Source organism: Thunnus albacares, chromosome 3, assembly GCF_914725855.1.
Source record: "Thunnus albacares chromosome 3, fThuAlb1.1, whole genome shotgun sequence".
Lineage (NCBI taxonomy): Eukaryota > Metazoa > Chordata > Actinopteri > Scombriformes > Scombridae > Thunnus > Thunnus albacares.
In genome coordinates this window covers 4,971,200-4,992,871 of record NC_058108.1, presented here as the reverse complement: position 1 = coordinate 4,992,871, position 21,672 = coordinate 4,971,200, and the positions used below count along the sequence as shown (strand labels likewise).

Below are 21,672 nucleotides of genomic sequence, written 5' to 3'. Positions count from 1 at the left end.
AATGGACACCAAACTAGAGTCTTCCCTGAATGTGGTCAGCAACATCAGAGCTATATTGGTGTACAAGGTGACGTAGCGATGATTCCCTCAACCCCTCCTTCAGCCCTTCCTTCCTTTCATATTACCATCTCTCTCTGTTCTTACCTCACTCCCACTCTCATCCATCTCTGTCCAAAGAAAGCATTGCATTTTACCATCTGTCACTGCTGTCATGCTTACAAATACCAATCACACCCAGTTGTGTCGTCCCACTCTTGGACTTCCTAACCAATGACAGCTCTGCTCCCTTCACACCTCCCATTATTTTTTTAAAATTACAACTTTGCCATTGAGCAATACTTAAAACTACCCTCAGGGTTTCCTGCCCTCGTTTTTCAAAATGAAAAAAAAAATGGATTGAGAGGAAACAAACATTCCAGCACTGGTGAGAAAGGTGGTTGAAAAATTGTCAAGGAAAGCCCCATGGTTAAAGAGACTGTTGAGGAAAGAAGAGATCACAAATAAAATCCCTGTAACAGCTATAAATGCACACTTTCCTGTGCAATCAGTGTAATATACAGTGCCATCTTAATGCATAAAACACAACAAAAAAAATAATTTCTAAAAATGACTCTCAACTTCAATGTACTCCTGTCCACTAACATGGAAAATGATATTACAGTATGTCCATGTGCCTGACCTATAATGTAAGATCTGTGGTATGACTTCTAGGGTGGCGTAGACTCACTCCCCCCTTGCAATTCTCTTTTTACGCTAAGCATGTGATTGAAAATGATAGCAACCAAGGCAAGGATGAACACGATTCACTATGTGAAGACGCCTGCACAAAATCAGACTGCACAAAAAGCAGAAGAACACAGAGAGCTAAGTTTTTTGTTTTTTTTTAAATTTCTTTCATGATTTTAAAACAGAAGCTGCAGTAATACAATAATACTACTTACATTTTGTCAAGCACTTAAAGGATTTGAATGAGGTGGTAGATTGAAAAAGATTGAAAACACAGAAAAGATACAGAAGACATATTCACTAATGAATTATGTCCCATCTGTGTATTAAAAAAAAAATGTGACTGACTTTTTTGAACAGAAGCAAAATCAGTTATCAAGAAAAAGAAATATAAAATATCATAATATAGAAAAATATTAAAATCAATAATAAATAAAAATCTCTCTATATATATATATATCTGAGTACATAGTGTTCATTTTTCATGGAATTATTATGGAACCCAAACCCCCGACAAAATATAGAGATTAACACTGACGCTTTGACCATCTCTACAAATTTTTTTATGCATTTCCCTTGATATTTGTTTAAAAGAGGAAAATGTGTTAATAGGTGAATGACAGAATGGCCTAATTTCATAAATAAGTTCAATATCTGACACATTTTGGGGACTCAGTGTTCAATACTCACAGAAATAAATAAATATATAATTAAATAAATAATGAATAAATAATAAATTGCTAATGCTGATGTGAGAATCTGTTGATTTATTTATGTGTGTTATGTTTGTTTTTGCTAAATTTCCATTACTGACAACCGTTTAATCGAGACGGATTCTATCCAAAATATATTGACTATAGTTCAGTCATTTTTTAGTTGCAATTAAAATGGATTAATATGGTTTTCTCAAGTGTCTTGAAATGTTGAAATACAGTAGTACGCTATTGCGTTAGTATGATAAATCAATAGGCACACCACAAGGCAAAGTAATGAAGATGACACAGTCTTGTTCAAAGTAAAGAGAACAGATGGGCTAAGAATTTAGGAGGAAAAAGCCAATCACGCGCGCACACACACACACACAGGGTGGACACGATAAAGGTCTGACAGTGACTGGGAGGGCACTACAGCCATATGGCCCAACATGTCTCATCCCAGGAAGCTGCTGGCATCACAGGCTGCTCAAATAGCCATTAGTACAAATTAGCCCAAACAATGAAAGCGAGTGAACTCAGCAACTTTTCCAACAGCTGCTTTGCAGAAGCCGCAAAGTGACAAATGAACTAAAGAGGGGGAAATGAGAAAGAGAAAGTTGCCAGCAAAACCCCAGTGTAAGTGAGAAATCCCCTTCAAAGCCAGAGGACAGAATGGGTTGGCTATGCCCCGAATAATGACCATCAAGGGATTTCTCTGTGAAGCCCGGTCAGTGAAATAATACGCAGTCATAAATTATAAGTGATAAAAGTAGACTCTTTATTTTGTGTTTTTTTAATTTTATGGCTACAAATACACGGTATTAAAATCTACCTTTAGTTTCAAGCACATATAATTCTGAACTAAAGTTAATTGACAATTTCAATTTCATCAAGGACTAGGGAAACCAGAGCTGCCAGGTTGAGGGTCAAGCATGTCAGATCTGAAAAAAATGACATGGTAAGATTTGACTTATTTGTTCAGAAGTTACCTGAATTTTACTGCCGATGCCAGACAATACTTGTTTACAAAACAGGCACTATCATAATCCAATTCTTCAGTCAGTCTCAAATTTTGAAAAACACTTTTATGCAAATACATATAGCTGTGTAATAGACATTATACACTTACAACAGAAATTAGAGGACTGTTTAATAAATAGACCACATCAGTCATTGAACACAAAATTACAGTCATATAAACGTAAAAGCCTTCCAAAGCTTCAGTTCATGTATCTCACAGATTTGTCACAGATTTGCACAATATACAGTTACACTTAGTAACATCTGGGTATGTTTGAATGCACAGAGGCCTGATAGCATATGGGTAATAATATGCCATGATCTGCAACGGTCGTAATGTAGTTGTGATTAAAATGTCTTTGGGGTTATCTCCATGAAGTAAACTTTAAAAATAACAATATAAAAAAATCTCTGTAGAAAGAGTGAAACATTTGGTGAGTAAAAAACCAAGGGGCAAGGAAATACGGCATTAGCAGACCAGTCTGAGCTAGCAAAGTTTATTTTCAGCAAATCCACAAATTGCAGGGAAGCAGGAGGATTACAGCCCCTCTATCTTTACGTTGATGAGTCATTGACAGCTGTATCTGAGCTGTTCCAGACCCACACACAAAAACATGAATGCAGTCTTTATTCTTACTCAGGTACTTCCTACAGGTTTTAGCTAAAACACTTCATGTTACCAAGACAAGCATGGAATAGAGAGAACAGCTCATTAATACATTCATATCAGCAGTGCAATTACAGCTAATTACTTAATAACGGCTATCTCAAAGGGAACATCAGAAGCCACCACCATATGCCCTTCCACATCCCCAAGATGCAATTAATTAGCCAGAGGGTTAATCAACAGGAGGCTTTTCGGTATGGGCTTTGACCTTGTGGTGACAAATGGAAAACCTCCAGGCCCCCTCCCTCATCACCCTGGATATTTTAGTTGGTCCATTAGCTTCTCTGATTTCTAATCTTTTCCTCAAACTGCCAGGCATGATGCCACTGCTCTATCATTTACTCTTTCTGTTTGTGTACGCAACCCCCTCTCACTGTGCCTCTCCCAGTTAAAAGCTTTTTCTGTTTCACCCTCTCTTCCATCCCACTCTTCTTCCTCTCTTTGGCTGTGCCCCCCCCCCCCCCCCCCCCCCCCCCCCCAGACACACACACAGACATGTCTTCATCCATCCCTGACGCACTCTGATAGCAGTAGTAGAGAGGCTGATAGCAGACACCAGAAATAGAGGTTGATGTAACATTGTTTTTTGCCTTCCTTATTTCTTACCAGCGCCATGAGTTAATGTTGGAAATGGGAGTTGAAGTTGAAGAGTTTAAGAATGCACTGTTATCTTATGATATTGAGCAGTTATCTCATCTCAACTTATCAAGTCTTCTTCCGAGTAGAGCACATACTGTATTCATGTTAGTGTTAGTTTATTTGGTTACTTAGGAGCAATGCCTTCAAACTAGTGTGACAACAATTAAGAATTTAATACCAGGAAATAATAAAAAATGTTGTTGTTATTAGCATTGTTAGTTGGAAAAAGTTTATCTAATCTCAAATATAGTGTACAGTTTGTCAGCTATTTCTTGTTTTTTTTTACTTTTCAGCTGTAGCTCTACCACCTGCCACAGCACCAGGTGATAGGACACCTGTCTTGTCTGGTATGAACACAAATGACATACAATAAAAGTTCAGCCTGACTTGGACCAAAGAACAAGTGTGGGTGTGTGCACACAAATCTCCATGCATGTGGGAAGAGAAAATTATGATAATAATGAAAAAATATAAAAAGATCTGCATAACAGCAACGAGTGTAATGATAAGATGAGGAGGATTATTTTGCTTTCACTCACTCATTTCTGATTAACCGACATGACCAATGAACTGTAAAAACAATTTTAACACATCTGAAGGTAAAGAGGTCAAAGCAGTTTTCATAATGATCACAATCTCCACAAAAAAGAGAAAAAAAATCGGATTTGAGTTTCAAACTTGTTGTTACATCAACACAATGATGCATGACCTGACCTACTTTCCAAAGTAACTGTTTTAGTGTTATGTAAGGTCTGTGCTGACAGACAGTGCGGTGACTCACTCCAGACCCACAAACCTTTGCATGACTCACCGCTACACCCAAAATATACTAATCACGAACCCCTATTGTTCCACACTTTGAGACACTCAATGGTACTTCAATTTAATAGGAGATTGAGCTTCATCACAGATCAAACTCCTGTGATTGAGGAAGGACTATACACTAGAGGTATATTTATGGTTTGCATCAGGGTGCATCCCCTTAGAAATCAATACACCAAGGCTATATAGGTTGTGTAGAAACCACGTGTTACCTCCAAAAACTATCATTGGTCAACCTGGGCAGATTTGGGTCATCTCTTACTTGAAGTATTTGAATTTAGGCAGGTGTTTTAAATGGCGCAGTGTCTACTCTGAAAGATAATTTGAAACTGCTTTTGTGCTAATCTGACACTACATTAGTTCGTCATCATATGGTCATTTTTTGATAATACATTGTATGGATATGTTTGATGATGTGTCTAAAAGGTTATAGAAACAAACTTGTGCCTGAAAGATCCCCACACCAACAGGATAAATATCGGTGGGAAAGTAAAAGAATTCACCTCCCGCAGTACCACACCTGAGTTACTGTTGAGCAAGCCACTTCCAACTGCTGCAGTGTAGCTGTTCAGTGGCCAGTGGATAAACTATGGTTGTATGCCTTCTTACTGGTACTGTACCTTTTTTCAGTACCCTGATTTCTTCATCTTCATGTGAACATAAACTTAGTGTCCTTCATCAGGTTAAGGGATTAAAAGATTTTAACTAGATTTCTTCTGGAGAAACCTGATTTCCTTGTCATGTGTTCTTCTAAGTGAATTTCCACAGATACAAACAGCCAAGCGAGAACCACTGGCTATTTGTTAAAGTCTGAACAAAGTATAGAAAAACTGCTCTCCCACTACACAGCCTCTCCTGAGCTATCAGTTTAAATGCTCGGACTAAAAAAAAATCTCTTCAAGAGATAGAGTCATATGTTGCGCCAGCTAATTTATAGAACATTACTTTTGATGCTTTGTAAATTTACCAGTGTGCGTTCAAAATATGTAAACCAACCAACCAACCAACCAGAAAACTAACTCTATCTTTTTTTGACATTAAAGTAATTACACGCAGAGATGCTAAGTTACTGTAACTGTAGTAGATATACTGATGTACTGTGAAATTATCTAAGATTTTGAGTTTGGAAAACATATTCATAAACATCATTAACTCATTTACTATTATGGAGTAGAGTTTGGCATGGTTGCAAGTGCCATGGTTTTTGATTACAGGAAAGATAATACAAAGTGGGCCTGGTGACAGATTGAGTGGTTCTCACTGGTGGCAGTGTGGTCTCATGAGAGTCACTCTTCCTATTGCCATCATCAGCCCATTTAGATCTGTGGGCTGGTGTAAAATCTGCGGCTTAAGTGTGAAATATCTTAAGGAAAAAAGTGGCTTGGTTAATGTGTAACTGTAGCTGCAGTGTTTCTACAAAATAGAATTCCTTTATTGTAAAAGTTGAACACTTCACAGGACCCAGGACTACATAGAACTCTCCTCTCACCACCACTGACACACTGAAGACATCATCATCAATTTATCCACAGAAACAACTAAACTAAACAAGTCAAATGTACACTTAGTAATTTACAGAGGGGAAGGTGAAGCCACATAAGATAAGCTCAATTTGTCACGTATTCTATGTCACGTATAAAGTTTTGGCACATCAATGGCATGTATGTTAAAACTATCAAAGGGAAGAGTCAATCAGAAATAGGTATTCACTCTGATTCCAAAAGATGTTATTAACTGTTTTGGAATTGAAATGAAACAATGACTATGAGGTTAAAGTGCAGTCTCCAATAGTCTCCAATGTTTGGTGCAGTATAACCTTAAATAAAGTCATCATATTTAAGATTTCTAAAAGCTGAAAGTCAGCTCTTTAAACTCAAAATCAGCTTCATTTCATATGCGTTGTACTGGACTCAAAATCAGCTTCGTTTCATATGCGTTGTACTGGAGTAGATCAAACAAACAATACAAAACAAAGATCCCACTGACCTAATACTTTCTGACTGGACTAAGGCCCTCTTTAAAACATGAAATAAGGGAGTAAACACAAAACACAACAAGTCAGCTCTGATACAGAGAATTAGATATTTATTTTACCATTCTGACATCTTTAATTTATCTACCATGCCACACAGTAGCAACAACCTTCATTTATCTTGACACAGGATGCAAGGTGACCAGTTCTCAACTGTCAACAACTCTGCATAATGTCAGCAGTCCTATTCCTCTATTGGCAGAGGCCTCAATACTTCACAGTGGATATCAGACATTGCTATCCATTATCATTGGTGTAGACTGTATCTAAAATGACAATAGCTGAATTGTCACACACCTCCCACACACACACAAGTATTTCAAAGACACCTGCTGGCAAATGAAGGTGGGGAGGGCTGGAGGGTGGGTTGGAGATATGGCATGCCTGATAATTTATACACTCCCCACCTGGCGCCCCCCACATATACTATGTTCTGAATGTGCCAGACAGAGCACAGCCTCTACCATCTACTGCCTAAGTCCAGCCTTCAGACAGGGAAAAACACATAGGAATGAGTCAAAAAGCAACATAAGCCAGCACTATTATATGTCTATGTCATGTATGTATATGTGTATGTCTGTTTCTTCAAGCAGCCACAAATTGCCACATATGGTCAAAAGCATACAGAGGTATGAACAGTGCTGATTAGAGTGTAATAATAACAGTGTAAAAATTTGGTGAAATGACAGAAGAAGAAGTTTATTGAAGTAAGTCTCCTTGTGGGACACTGGTGTCCCCAGACCCATAAATCTGTGAGATAAGCAAGACGATAAGTTTTAGAATGTACACGTGGCTTTACTGTCTAAACAACAAACAAGTCAGTTTGGTAATTCTTTAGTGTTTTGCATACACAAAATAGCCACATAAAAAATTTAAATGGAATAATCACACAGGGGTCGGAATCACTATCCATGGTCGTGTTTTAATCACTGGTGGCACAAATTTAAAAAGGTGAGGAGACTCTTATACAAAAAACTCCAATTTGCTGTCACAAGACAATCTGTCCAAGTATATATCTCTCTGTCTCTAGGTTATGCTCCTGTGCCTCTTGTGTGTGTGTGTGTGACCCATCCCTATTGATTATAATTTTGTCTTTTATACATGTTATATTGTGTACATTGACATCTGCTGTTTGTGATCACCTTGCACCCACATTATGATAAATATATGACCAGTTTTTATAATATAACATACTGAATGAAGGATTGACTGAGTTGAAAGAACACAAGTGGGGCTAATTAGATCAGTTCTCCCACACAGCACCGGGACCAGCTGGTCGGGTTACTTTTTTCATCTATGTGACATTGCGAAAATCAGGCATATCCTGTCTCAAAAAGATGCAGAAAAAACTAGTCCATGCATTTGTTACTTCTAGGCTGAATTATTGCAATTCCTTATTATCATGCTGCCATAACAAGTCTCTAAAGACTCTCCAGCTGGTCCAGAATGCAGCTGCACGTGTACTGACAAAAAGTAGAAAAATAGATCATATTTCTCCCAGTTTAGCTTCTCTGCACTGGCTCCCTGTGAAATCTAGAACATTATTTAAAATCCTTCTTTTCACCTACAAAGTCCTCATAGTACCGTATTATCCCACTAGAACACTGCGCTCCCAGTATGCAGGCTTACTTCTGGTTCCTAGAGTCTCCAAAATTAGAATGGGAGGCAGAGCCTTCAGCTATCAGGCTCCTCTCCTGTGGAACCATCTAAAAGTTTGGTCAAAGGGGCAGACACCCTCTCTACGTTTAAGAGTAGGCTTAAAACGTTCTTTTTTGATAAAGCTTGTAGTTAGGGCCAGCCCAGGCGTGCCTTGGACCAGCCCCTTGTTATGCTGCTATAGGGCTAGACTACCAGGGGACTTCCCATGATGCACTGAGCTCCTCTCTCCTCCTCCCCCTCTCCATCTGTACGCATTCATGTACCATTAATGCATGTTACTAACTTGGCTTCTTCCCCAGAGTTTTTGTGCTTTCTTGTCTCACAGGTTTCTATGGATCAGGGTCGTGGACCGTCTGGTCATGGTTCACGGGCTTCCATGGACTGTGGCTGTGGACCCCGTGCTGCCATGGTCCTGCTTGATGCCCATGCTTGCTATTATTATTATTAGTCATATTTCTATTATTATAATTGTTGTTATTGTTAGTATTATTGTTGTTGTCGTGCTCCTCTGTCTCTCTCTCCTCTCTCCCCTTCTCTCTTTCTCTCAAGACCCAACCGATCAAGGCAGACCACCCACCTAAAGCCCAGTTCTGCTTGAGGTTTCTTCCCATTAAAGGAAAGTTTTTCCTCGCTGCTGTCGCCAAGTGCTGGGTGTTGGGGTGCTGGGGCCAAATGTTGGGTCTCTGTAGATTGAAGAGTATGGTCTAGACCTGCTCTATGTGAAAAGTGCCCCGAGATAACGTGTGTTGTGATTTGCGCTATATAAATAAAATTGACTTGTTATAAAAGTCATGGTGACTGATCAGAATTTGTTGGATTGTGTTTTTATTATGTGTATATAAAACATGATATCATAATAGAAATTGTCTGAGTTTGGCCTTTAAAAACATGTGCTAATTTCCTCACCCCAAATACAGTGGAGACTCATAAGGTTAGTTACACTATTAGTGACACTGTTACCCACTGTTCAGTTTTACATGATGAAAGCTTATTATTTTTAACAAGCTAATTTTTCCAAATTATATTATTAATAAAATATATTTTATATTAGTTGGATGAAATGGTGTGTTTTAATTTATGTTGATAAATCAGATTCCAGACCAACAAAGTAAAAATCACTTGGTTTAGTGATCATTAGTGAAGAATGCCAATAATGGTAATAATTTAATAACTTGCACTGATATGTTAGCTTCAGAGCTCTTGAAAATTTTCACATTGAAACAGCTGCAGCAAATAAATCCTGCACTGTGTCCAATGCATTCCTTATATTTCCTTTGCAGCCTGCAAAACACATAAAGGTACATTATGAGAAAATATGATCGTATAAAAAGGCATTGTAAAGTTACCTCCAGGAGCAGTCAACCAGAGGTGAGTAATGCTCCTCCTGGTGGAAGGCAATAACTAAGGACGTAGCCTCTTATATTTACAAGGTGTGTTCATATTGTGTTGTTGAAAATACCAAATTTGGATGGGTAAAACTGACTTAGGTCAACTGGGCTTAGATAACATGTCTTAATGTTCTGTAATATGTTGTGTAACAAGTTTATTTATTTACACTGAGTTGATAGTTGATCAACTTGTGTAAAGCATTACTCTGGTGACCTTTATGAATTGGCCATAACATCTTTTGCAGATTTTAGCAGTTGCCAAATTGTTGTGGATAAAACTGTTAACCTTGTGGCCAGATTATACTACTAGGGTCAAATACCAGTGTTTTATCACCTTCACCCTCTGACCACATATTCCCTTGACATTAAGCCAGCCTACCAAAAATAGATGATTTACAATGCATTACCTAAAGCAGCAAAAAAAAAAAAGTCAGAATAGCAGAAGTGACAGAGACTATGGCCAAATGTGCGAAACAAACTGATACCTGTTGTACAGTAGGAATTTGTATATCCCACTTAAAGCCACTCTTGCCCTAATGTATTTCTTAATGGAACTGTTTGGTGCGCATCAAAGCATCCGTCAACGGTATGTAATTCTGGGAGGGACTGAATTGCATCCAAATTCTTAGCACACAGTACATTACATTTTCACTGCATCAACCACATGCATCCAATATGTTAACACTTGACACAGTTATGAGTAGCCTTGACATCACGATAACAATTTAATACAGCTAAAGCCTAGACCAGCTGACTTATTCCCCAATGGGAAGATAATTAAAAGCTTAATGGCAAGACAAACACATAAGCATTTCCCATCTCCTGATCCAAAGCATTTAGAAAAAAAGGATCAGACACTGCCTCTCCACCTAATGACATCAGGATGGATGATTCATATTTCACTCATGGATCATTTATCTGGTGATTATCTGGTGATTTATCTGGTGAATATACATAGGTAATTATCACCCCTTGCCTCTCTTCTGCCTGCCTGGTGTTCCCTTCTGAGCGGCTTATCTCTTTCAGGGCAGACACACTAGTCTTGCATCTCTGCTATTAGGGACCTATACATAGCCAGACCCCTGCTGATGGGAAGGGGGCCACTCACTCATCCTCGCCCTGGCAGTGATAGAATTCAAGCCCTAATTCAATAATCACTAACAGTCTAGCTATTTTGATTTATGTAACTAATTAATTTCAAATCCTAAGTACAAAGAGTCAATCCTTAATATATGACCAACTGTATGTATCTGCCTCTGTTTTTCTGTCTCCCTGTTTCCATTCCTGTCATAACTTCTTGAGCGGGTCCTGCCTTTTCCAAGATAAAAAGGGATTGTATTAACAGAGATTATCACCATGCAGTAACATACATTCATTGTAAGTAATAGCTTGTGCCAGTGAAGTTAACACACACAGCAGACGTAAGTATACATGTATACACAGCTCTAACACACAGATACATACCCGCAACCACAATGCATACACACCCCAAATTCCAAAACTCTTGTCAAGTCTAGTCATATATAATACCTACTTTGAGCTGATCACCTAAAACAGGAGGATAAGCCGTGCATTTGTGATTTACATGGCCGATTAAAGCTATAAAAAGGCTACTGAAATCTAAAAAAAAGGCCAGTAATCCTTAGGGTAAGGGTTAAGGTAAGTCTCCAAGAAATTAATGCAAGTCAATGCAATGTCCTCTGATGTGACGGAAGACGACTGTGTGTGTGTGTGTGTTGCACCTGTGTGTGACGGGAGGTACAGTAAATTTGATTTCCTGTATTTTTCCCCTCACATTGTGTGAACGAAAGCAAGATGCCTTTGGGGTGAGCACACGTGCTTCAATCTCCCCTGCCTCAGCTGTCGGTGCAGGCCTAACAGAGCGGAGTAGAGTGGCTGCGTGGGACTTAAAACAGGGGGTGGGTTTTTGTTTCACTTACACAACCCTACTCTCCTACTGTTAAACCTGGATGGCAACAGGCATTCAGTACATTTTCCAAAGTCATAGCTGACATTGTTAATTGAACTATGTGTGCGATGTGTGACCTTGCACTGATAGTTGATGAAGCTGTATTGTGGGGTGCTATCAATACAAAGACATTTATTCCTAGAGGTAGGAAGCTTTGGGAGTCTCACAGTTCGATTTGATTCTATTCGATTCAGTTAAATTTGATTCTGATTCTTGGTGTCTATTCAGAATCGATTCTTGATTCCAAACCAATTCTCCATTAAATGAATAGAAAAAGGGGGCACAATTTTTAGTGTCTTACTCTAGTACACTGTGTGCCAAACCATTCACTGGTGTCCTTAGCAGGGATGCAAACAGATAAGGGGTAGGAACTTTTAAAGATATTCACTTTACATGCTCATTTCTAGTTACTTTTAAGTATATTTGTATCTGCCTGAAAACTAATGTAAACAGCCATTATGGGGTAAAACAACCCTACATAAAACACATAAAAGGAATCAATAATCAACACACTGATCTGCAACTCAATGCAGGGCTCACTGATCAAGCCCATAGTGTCAAGCCACTTTGGTTCATGTGTAAAAAAGAGTTTTTACAATATACAATGCATCTTATCTAGAAAGGTCATTACCATTATTTCACCAGATACATATATATCTGTATATGCATCTGCTGACTTCTATAGTTCCTAATGAAAGGGAGGAGCTGTTTTTGAATAACATTATCTTTTTTAGAAAACAGGTGTAGCTTTTTTCCTCCAGAAATTCTTCTGTTTGATAGTTTCTTTCATCTTCCTCATATTAAAGTAAGATTTTAAAATTCCACACAAAACGCTTTATATTGTCAATAGGGTTCAGTATAGTTTTTTCAAACTGTCGCTTAAGTGTCAAAAAGGAACTTTGAATAGAGCAGACTTCGATATCCTTCCACCTCCCTCCCTTTACTGTCTCTTGAACAAATATCAATAAACAGCTGATTGGCATCACGGAGCAGAGGCAGGATCTAAAAAGAGCACATACAGTTACAGAATAGTAAGGTAGAGCAACTAATGTTTTGACATAAAGCATGTCTTCATTCACGGAGCAGAGGCCTCCTACTCATGTTAGCCTCATCAGTAGAAAATAGCCGAGCAGTAGCAATATTGACCCAAGATCTTAACATAGTATCTGACTCACTTAGGACTCATGGTACTGAATGTGGGGATAAGTTATGCTGAATTCAAGCAAAGTACCTACAACAAAATAGTGAAAAATGTAAGTGGATTTTTGAGAAAGCATTTTTTCCTGATATATTTCACTATTTCCCTCTTTATACTTTACTGTCAACAAGCCTTTTACTTTGCTTACATTTAGTATTCAAGTCTCACTAACAGATCTGCCCTTTCCTGCAACAAAGGGACTTTCCTAGTGAAGGATATGTGCTCTAGATTACATAAAGAGCAGAACTTCACGTATAAACCTTGGACCCAGTTTGGATCTCAGGTGCATAACCATATTAATTCAATAAATTACACATTCACACATACTAAACGTAGTGTGCCCCTCTTACTCCACAATTTTCTAGTATCGTTTCTGTAGATGCAAATCCTGCTCCCAGAGCAGCACAGCATATTTCTGCTGTGCTGCTCTGCTGTCAGAAAATTAGCACTGGCAATTTTGTCTCTTTTTAATATGTCAGACTGCACCTCATATTTCCCAATGGACAGTGCACTTCATTAGTTTCATATGAACAACCATTTAAATTTAGATTGTGCTTACACCAAGACCTTTAAACTCTGCCAGCTCATATATTTAAGCATTACAGACTGGGAAGGTAGTGATGAAGAGCTCAACCCAAATGACTTGATTGATTGTCTCATCTAGTTTGAGCTAAGGTCAACTCCTGCCTAAAGTTCCAGTGAGTTAAAATGTCATAGTTAATGCTGTTCCCCTTAAAGCTGTAACTTTACTTTAAGTCTATGAGAAGATGGAATGAAAATATGATTACAAACATTAATTTTAATATTTTAATTCATTCTATCCACCATTTAAATAAAAAAGTTACACCTGTACTGACAAATGAAGTGTAACAGCCTCTCTTAATAATCCGGCCGATGCAGGTGGAAAGGGCAGTACTTTAGTATTAACAGTTTCAAGAACAGTGTGTAGTGTGTAGGATGCAAAGTTATTTGTAGCTTTACAGGTTCTTAAGAGTTCATCTGTATTGACAGATGGCTGACCATCTTTTCGTTTAATGCGTGGGTTTGCTGCTAATAAAATGTCTACTGGCAAGTGTAATCAAGTCAAACAAACGATATCACAGTTTCTCTTTTATATATGATATTGTACATGTTCATATTTTTTCTGCATCATATTAGAAGACTATGAAGCGTCGCAACACTTGAGTCACATTACAGCTTCTTTTATAGTGCCCCTGACCTGAGCCCTGAAACTGTGATGATGTCAGGATTAACTGGTGTATCCCACTCAAGCCTGTCCAAGTTATCTGCAAATCTCATTGGTAAATATATACAGATGGAAATATTTGACAACGCCTTTTTCTCATTGCTATATTTTGATGTTGATACACTGTATTAAGACATTTAAGCCTCTTTAACTCTGTCCGTTCTCATGGCTCCAGATAGTTAGCCCTGCTAAGTCTACAAACTCAACACCTGTAAACCCTTTTCCACTAGGACACAATACTGCATACTGCACAATGAGAACCAGAGACAATGATCTACAGTACTGGTGGATACTTGTTGACTGATAAAATCAGGCATCGGAAGGTTGCACAATCTCTGGCATAACAGTAAAAAGAAAGCCAAATGACAAATACAAAATGTATTTTAAACTGTTGTATGATGTGTCTAATAATACAGCAAACCAACCAAACAATAAAGCCAATCTAAGGAGTATAATTACAGCACCTTAAAAGCTGCATGAGCCAATATTTTATTTAAAAAGTAACGTCCTTTTGTACTGCCTTTCAACATTTGAGGGGTGTCTCCACAAATCCTGAGTATAATGGTACTATAATTAAATTATAAATTTATTTTACGGACTGTGTGCTAAAATAGCTTGACAGAAGATGGACTGCAGATGGTAATGATGCATTTAATAGTTTTTACCATGGGATGAAGGTATGGAATGACATATATTGAATCAAGTCATATGTTGCAGGGCTGAAAACATTGTACCGTGTAGATAAGTCATAAAGTGGGGCTTCACTAGAGAAGATTATTTCATCCACATTAACTATAGAGCAATACATTTACATTTTTTGTACAAATGAAATTTTGGCAGTGATGAATCAAAACGGGCAACATAGTTTAACTAAGATTACATCACATTACATTACATTACATTCATATCATGCACTTTTGTGAAACTTACAATAAGTGCATTCAAACTCAAAATGGACAAGAGCTAGACATCACCAAATATGCATGTGTTAGAGCGCTATGATGCAAGTTTATGTTTTGCTGTTATGCTTTGTCACTACACAGAGAGGTTTATGTACCTGCCACAAGAATTTGGACAAATAAGGCAAGTTTACTATGTGTTAGCGGGAGGGAAGCAGACATGTGTATAACACAACCTTATGCTGATTGAATGCTATAGTTACAGGATGCCACTAGATTTGGCTTATGTCACCACAAAAGTGGATGCAAATATGGTCATGACAACTATGAGGCCTCAGAAACCCCTGCCTGACGCAATGCAACTGTCAGCCATTTAACATTAAGATAAGCCACAGTTGCTGCCATGTGTCATCACAGCAATGAACACATGCTTAAGGTGGTGGTGGGGAAGGGACATGGTAGTAAGACTACAGAGGGTGACACAATAAATATATCATTTCTGTAAGCAAAGGGATAGAAAAAACATTCTCCCTACGAGGAAGGCCCGGGCATAACTAACATACTGCTGCTTGTAGTTATTGCTGTACTGATAAGGACTGTTGTGAGAGAAGCGATAACATCTAGTGCCTGGGGTGGAAGATTGTATGCTAATATCACAAACATCTTACTAATAGTATTTCAAAATACATTTTGTAAGAAATGACAGGCACGTTGACAACATTGACTTCTATGGGTAAACTATGGACCACTGTGGAATTGTGAGATTAAAAAAACAAACATGTGTCCTTCTCTGAAACAACAAAATTAAATACTCACAACATTTATTTTGCTCAGCCTTGTTCAAACAAATGCCATGGATTTCAAAGGAGTCCCCCACTGTCACAGAGCTGTAAAGCCAGCTCACTAATCAATCGTCACATCTAAGTCCAGACAAGCATTTGGGCACAGCCATATGAGGTGTGGGAAAGCCCACCAGATTAGCTCTTGTTAATGACCTTCAGTAGAATAGGATTGAAACTCTCACTTCACCAGAACCTAACCATTCAGTTATGGTCAGTCAGACAAATACACAAATCACAGATCACTTATAGAGCTAAAAAACAAACAGACAAAAACCCCATTAAATCACAGCTCCTGCTCTAGGCAATCCTCTTTTGTGATAACAAACAAAGATGCAACTTATAAATATTTTTGGCTTAAGAATATAGAATTGAATAACTGCACAAAATTTATAGCATGTTTCTATAAAATCAGTAGCAATGCCACAGCAGCATTGTTTGTGGCAAACAGCCACGGTTAAATACAGTACATTTCATGATAAAAATAAAAAATAAAAAAATAGGAGGAGAGGAGTGGGAGGTGTGGTTAAATACTGAGTTAGCTATTTCTTCTATGACCAAAAATTCACAAAACTGTGCCATTGCTGTTGAAAGTGGCATGAGACACAAGAGCAATGTGACATAACTCGCAACTTTTACAACTACCCCCAAAAAGTTTCAAAGTCAACAAGACATCAAAAGGATTCATTCCACACTTCTTCACAGCAAAAGGCACGATTTACAATGTTAAGTGTCAGAAAGGCAATATAACAACATGCAGTCATGTCATGAAATGTAGCTGTGGCTTTGCTGGCACCACAGTTTGAGAAAAAATAAAACCCGTAAACACATTAAGCGTGACCCCTAGTAAAGCAGAATAAATGCCAGAAAAGCACAATTTGGTAGGATTTACCTTTCCTGTGGCATATTCACGCGCCGCTGTTACTGATGAAAAGTTGCAGGGATTGCGGTACAAGGTAAAATTTGCTTAAAGGTTCCAGCTAAACTAAGGTAAGACAAGACATTCAATATGTGCAAAGACTGGGCTACATTGTGGCCATCAGTGGCGTCTAGTAAGAGGTCAGAGGCAACTTTCCCTTCCGTGACATGTTACCAGAGTGATATACGGCCAGCAGGTGGGAAAGGGGAGTAAGATGAGGAAAGTGAAATAGAAAAAGGAGGGAAGGGATGAATGTTAAGGTGAAAATAATGAGACAAAACATGTTAACCATGCTTAACTAATCTCTTTGACCATAAATCTGTTAAAGTACAATCCATCATAGAGTGTTCATCACCAAACCCAATGAAATTACAAGACTATCCCCAAGCGTAACTCAAGCCACCTGGACCCTTCAGTCCCATCATTATTCATCATACCATTTGTCTCAGACTAGTTCTTTGTTTTTGCTTGCCTGGGTGCACAATAAGGAGCTACAGTCCAAGGACAGTGGATTGATATTCACTTTGTAATGACACAAGTTTACATTTTTACTTTTGATAAGCCTTAAACAGACAATTTTCACTATTTATTTCTCACTAGCGCACACAGTAGTTCACAGTCACAGCAAGTCAGCAAACAGTAGGACATGCTAAAGCAATGACCAAGCCACAAAACCCTGTATAAGCGAGATACACAGTAAGTCTTTTTAGATCATTTTAGTTTTACGTTAGGACTATATTGAAAGTTGTGCCTAAAGGTGACTTAAATTTTTCCTTGGCCCTATATTTTCTGCATTTTAACCCAGGTAAAGTATCAGTAGAGGTGTAATGGTTTGTGTATTTGTTTAGTTTGATGAATATTACAAGAGCAGAACAGAAGAATTTAACCCCACAACCTGCATCCTATAACAGAATAACTGAAAAGTTAGGGTCTTAGAAGTGTCCACGGATGAGAATAATCCCAGCTGTTTCACCTCCGCAAAATTAACTGGAAGAAAAGTGTGAGGCCGGCTGGATCAAACGCTCAGCTCCACACTGTAATAAAAATGCAATTACAACACGTAACTGTGTGAGGAATTACAGTATGTAAGTCTCTATCATCCAGCGCTAGTCCATGAAAACTGCAGTGTGTATCTTGTCATTTTATCCTTGCAATTTGGAAGTTTGCAGACATGCGCTATCCACAGTCTCAGACGTAAATTTACTGACATGCAAACGGCCCCGGATGTAGTTCCCTATGAAGTTTGCCATAATGCTGCTACAGACGGCTAGTTCCTGTGTTTACTTTTGTTGTCTGACACTTATAATAACAATCTGAACTTGTCAGTGGCAAAAACAAGCACCTTTAGTGGACATACTTTGATGAGCGCAATTGCCCCCACGGATTACATTGCAGCCCATTACACGGCTGCCGGCTGAAATCTGAAATCTGAAATTTGTCCCCATTTAGTCACTTAGACCCAAAATGGTGGAAAATAGGATCCAGGTTGAAAAATACCAGAATTTCCCCTTAAGTAACTATTTAGTATTATTTATATTTGTAAGTCTAGACTTGCAATGTCAAGACAATCAATTAATTAGAGTGTAACTGTTATTAAGTAATTGCAATATGAGCTAAATTGTAACTGTAAGTAAAGCAACTAGAGTGAAATGGTAAGTACAGTATCTCCAATTTTAATGGCATAATAATGTGTCTGAATTAATGAACGAGCCTTAATATGAAAAGATTTCTCAGAAAAAAGAAATTGATTGGCTACCACAAAATCTTAAAAAACCCTGCTGGATATCAGCTGGGGCACCACTTCCTTAATTCATGAATTCATGCTCTAAAATAAGTAGCAGACTGCAAATCCATGTATGGACTGCTGTACCCGTTTACTTTGACACTTAGCAAGTAACCAACTGACATATAGCCACCAACATATTCACACAAAACACTAACTCACAATTTCCCCTTTTCATTATTACTCATAGGTAATACCAATAACCAACTGACCAATAAAGTCAGCAGTTATCCTATTACCATAGTCTCCAGCATTCACTATACCACACATTACAAAGTTACACATAAACTCTTAAATGGTGACAAACTTCAAATTCAAACAAATAACATACTGTTTGTTAATGTGGACAAGTCACGTTGATAAAATAAAAGAACCATTCAGTCCTCACTTAATAAACAATGCTCCAAGGAACATTGTTTATTTGTTTGTTTATTGTACAAATTATTTGTTTATTGTACAAATTATTCATGCAATACCATGAATGTGACAAAATACAATGTAGCGCTAGGATCTGTAAAATGATCACAGAGTGTGTGAGATACCACTACTTTTTTTTGTCGAATTGCGTAAAATGTCTTATAACCTCACCCTGTGTTGACATACTACTATATAGCGAAGCTGACAGACTAAATGTAGGGCCTTCACATCTTGTCACAGCAAGAGGCCCTTCTTTAATGACTTCACCAGATGCATTTTGTTTTAGAGACATTATGTCGCACTTTCCCAATTTCTATGCACACATAGTTTTTTAAAATGTAGACAAAATCTAAAAATCTTATAGACAATGTCTTATACAGTATGTTGAAAATGAATTTGGTAGTTTTATTTATACCAAACATACTGACAAAATCTAAGTTTGAACAATAATTTTAATTTAATTAATAGAAATAGATTTGTACTGATAACTGGATTCATTAGAAAGTTAAAAATGTCTGCGTTTAACTAAGCTATACAAATTAAATTATGCACGTTGCTGTATGTTGAGAGAATATTATTCTCCTATAAGTAAAGGTAAATAACATTAAAGTAAGCACTTCAGTTAATTGTATTCAATATAAGACCATCAAACATTTTTAAAGTCATATATAATTGTTCAGACAAACATGCTTTTAACATTTTAGTATTAAAATACCTATTATAAAATAGTCATAATAATTACTAATAATTACTATTCTTCTTGACATATGCAATAGATGTAATAGTTGTAAAACTGTAAGACTGTTATTTAACATTGTAATCTGTCCCAGATTTTTCTCTTTGTAAATTCTACATCAGATCAGATATTTGATACAGTGGCAAATAAAGAATTTATAGGAACAATAATTTCTAGCCAATTAACATTTAAAGCTAGTCACAATTTTTAGGTACGTAAAACAAGGACCAAAAGAAATTCCTAATAGTACAACATTTGCTACTTGTAAGGCTCTATATGTTTATTAATGTATAACAAATTTCTGCAATAACTTATAAGTTATAACTTATATACTGTATATCTCCAAACACTTGAATCAACTCTCACCTTTAAAGAGGAGCACTTAGACCAGTCGTTACTTGCAGCACAAACACCTGTATGTTATGTATACATTGTCTAGGTTTTTTTTGTTTAATTCCTTTCTTTAACATTAAAACATTATTTCAAAAAGGCGAGACCACGAAATATGATGACAGAAATGACCAGTTAATGCAGTGAAGTGAAAAGGTATGCAGTTATTGTTAATCTTTTAATTTCTCTCAGCCTTTTTAAGAGATTGGTTTTATGTATTCAAAGTAAGTAAACAATCTTTTGTTAAAAATGAAATATTTATGGTTTTATACTGTTTGTTCATACCCTTCCTTCAGATTTGCCTTTACGCTTTAAGACTAAGAATAGAGTACAATGGGATCATATTAAATAATCTAGTATTTCATAAAAAATATCAAAATATTTAGTTTTGAGACTACAGACTACAGACAGTTTTATTGACATCAAATTCAGACCAAACACACTGCGGGAGATTTCATGCCGGTGAACATTCCATAATAATTCCAAATATAATTCATCTTCCAGATATACTTCCCACCAACACAGCTACTAATGGAAGTATATTCATGAATGCCATTACCCAAATCCCTGTGGAACAAATTAATTTTTCATACAGCCACGTGAGCAACAGGCATGTGCCTACGCTGTATATACCTTTTGATTTTATGGTGGACATAATTTCCTCTTACCTCTGCAAGACTTCACCCGTTGTCTCTGAGGGGTATCCGCCACTTTGTCCTTTCCCAAGCATTTTTATATAGCCTTTCTTAACACTCTCAATGCTACTTGTCCGATCCCAAGCTTGTTGCATGGCAAAACAAACTCCCTAGCACCACCTGCAGCCTTAACACCCCTAACCTCTCCAAACACCCCCCTCAAAAATAACTACCACGATCCAAAGACAAATCCTGATGAGGCAACTTTCGCTAGCCTGCTATGTTTTTCTTACTGAATGGACAGATGACAGGAGGGCCGGCAAGCAGGAAGAGAGAACCGACTGCTGAGCACTTTAGCAGGGGCTCCTCCACTCAGCTACTCCTGATCGACAGCAGCAAAAGCAGCAAAGCCCCCTTTAGCCTCTTCTCTGCAACTCCCTTTCCCTATAAACTATGCTATGCACACTTCTAAGACTTTCCTTCACTTCCTCTCTTCTCTCCAGTGTCAAAAGATGGGGAAATCAGAGCAGAGCCTCTTCAAAGGGACACAGGAGGTTGACTGAGTGGAGTTTTAGAGGGAATAACAGAAGAGGTGGGCTCAGGGGACGGCAGGAGGGGGGTGAGTTGAAAGGGACCAACTGGGAGTCCCTGCCCGGGACTGCTCCACGCGGCACAACAACAGGGACAAGAAAGACCCTCTGGCCACTGCTGATTATCACCTCTACACTCACACACCCACAGACACACACACCCTCACATAGTCTGGCCAATGAAGGGATGCACTGGGGTTCTGGGAATGCCATCAGTCACTCAGTGGGTCTAGGTGTCGGGATCAATTTAACTGCTGAATCATTGGAGGGGTCTAGTCTCAAGCCCCTGGGACACAGTGTCAGATTATTCACATTTTGTAATGGTCTGGCAGTCTGGGGTTTCACATCTGTGAGCCAAAAGGTAAGGCATGTTTGGTAATAAATCATCATTAGGGGAAGAATA

The 21,672-nt window shown here is 37.9% G+C and overlaps 1 protein-coding gene across 1 annotated transcript in view; it reads right to left on the bottom strand.

Moving 5' to 3' along the window:
- Nucleotides 1-21,330, bottom strand: part of rbm20 (RNA binding motif protein 20) — a 56,872-nt gene extending 35,542 nt beyond the window's left edge. Inside the window, exon 1 of the mRNA XM_044345927.1 lies at nt 20,713-21,330. Coding sequence (XP_044201862.1) covers nt 20,713-20,834 — 122 coding nt within the window. The 5' untranslated portion in view covers nt 20,835-21,330. The remainder of the gene's footprint in view (nt 1-20,712) is intronic.
- Between the last annotated feature and the right edge of the window lie 342 nt (nt 21,331-21,672).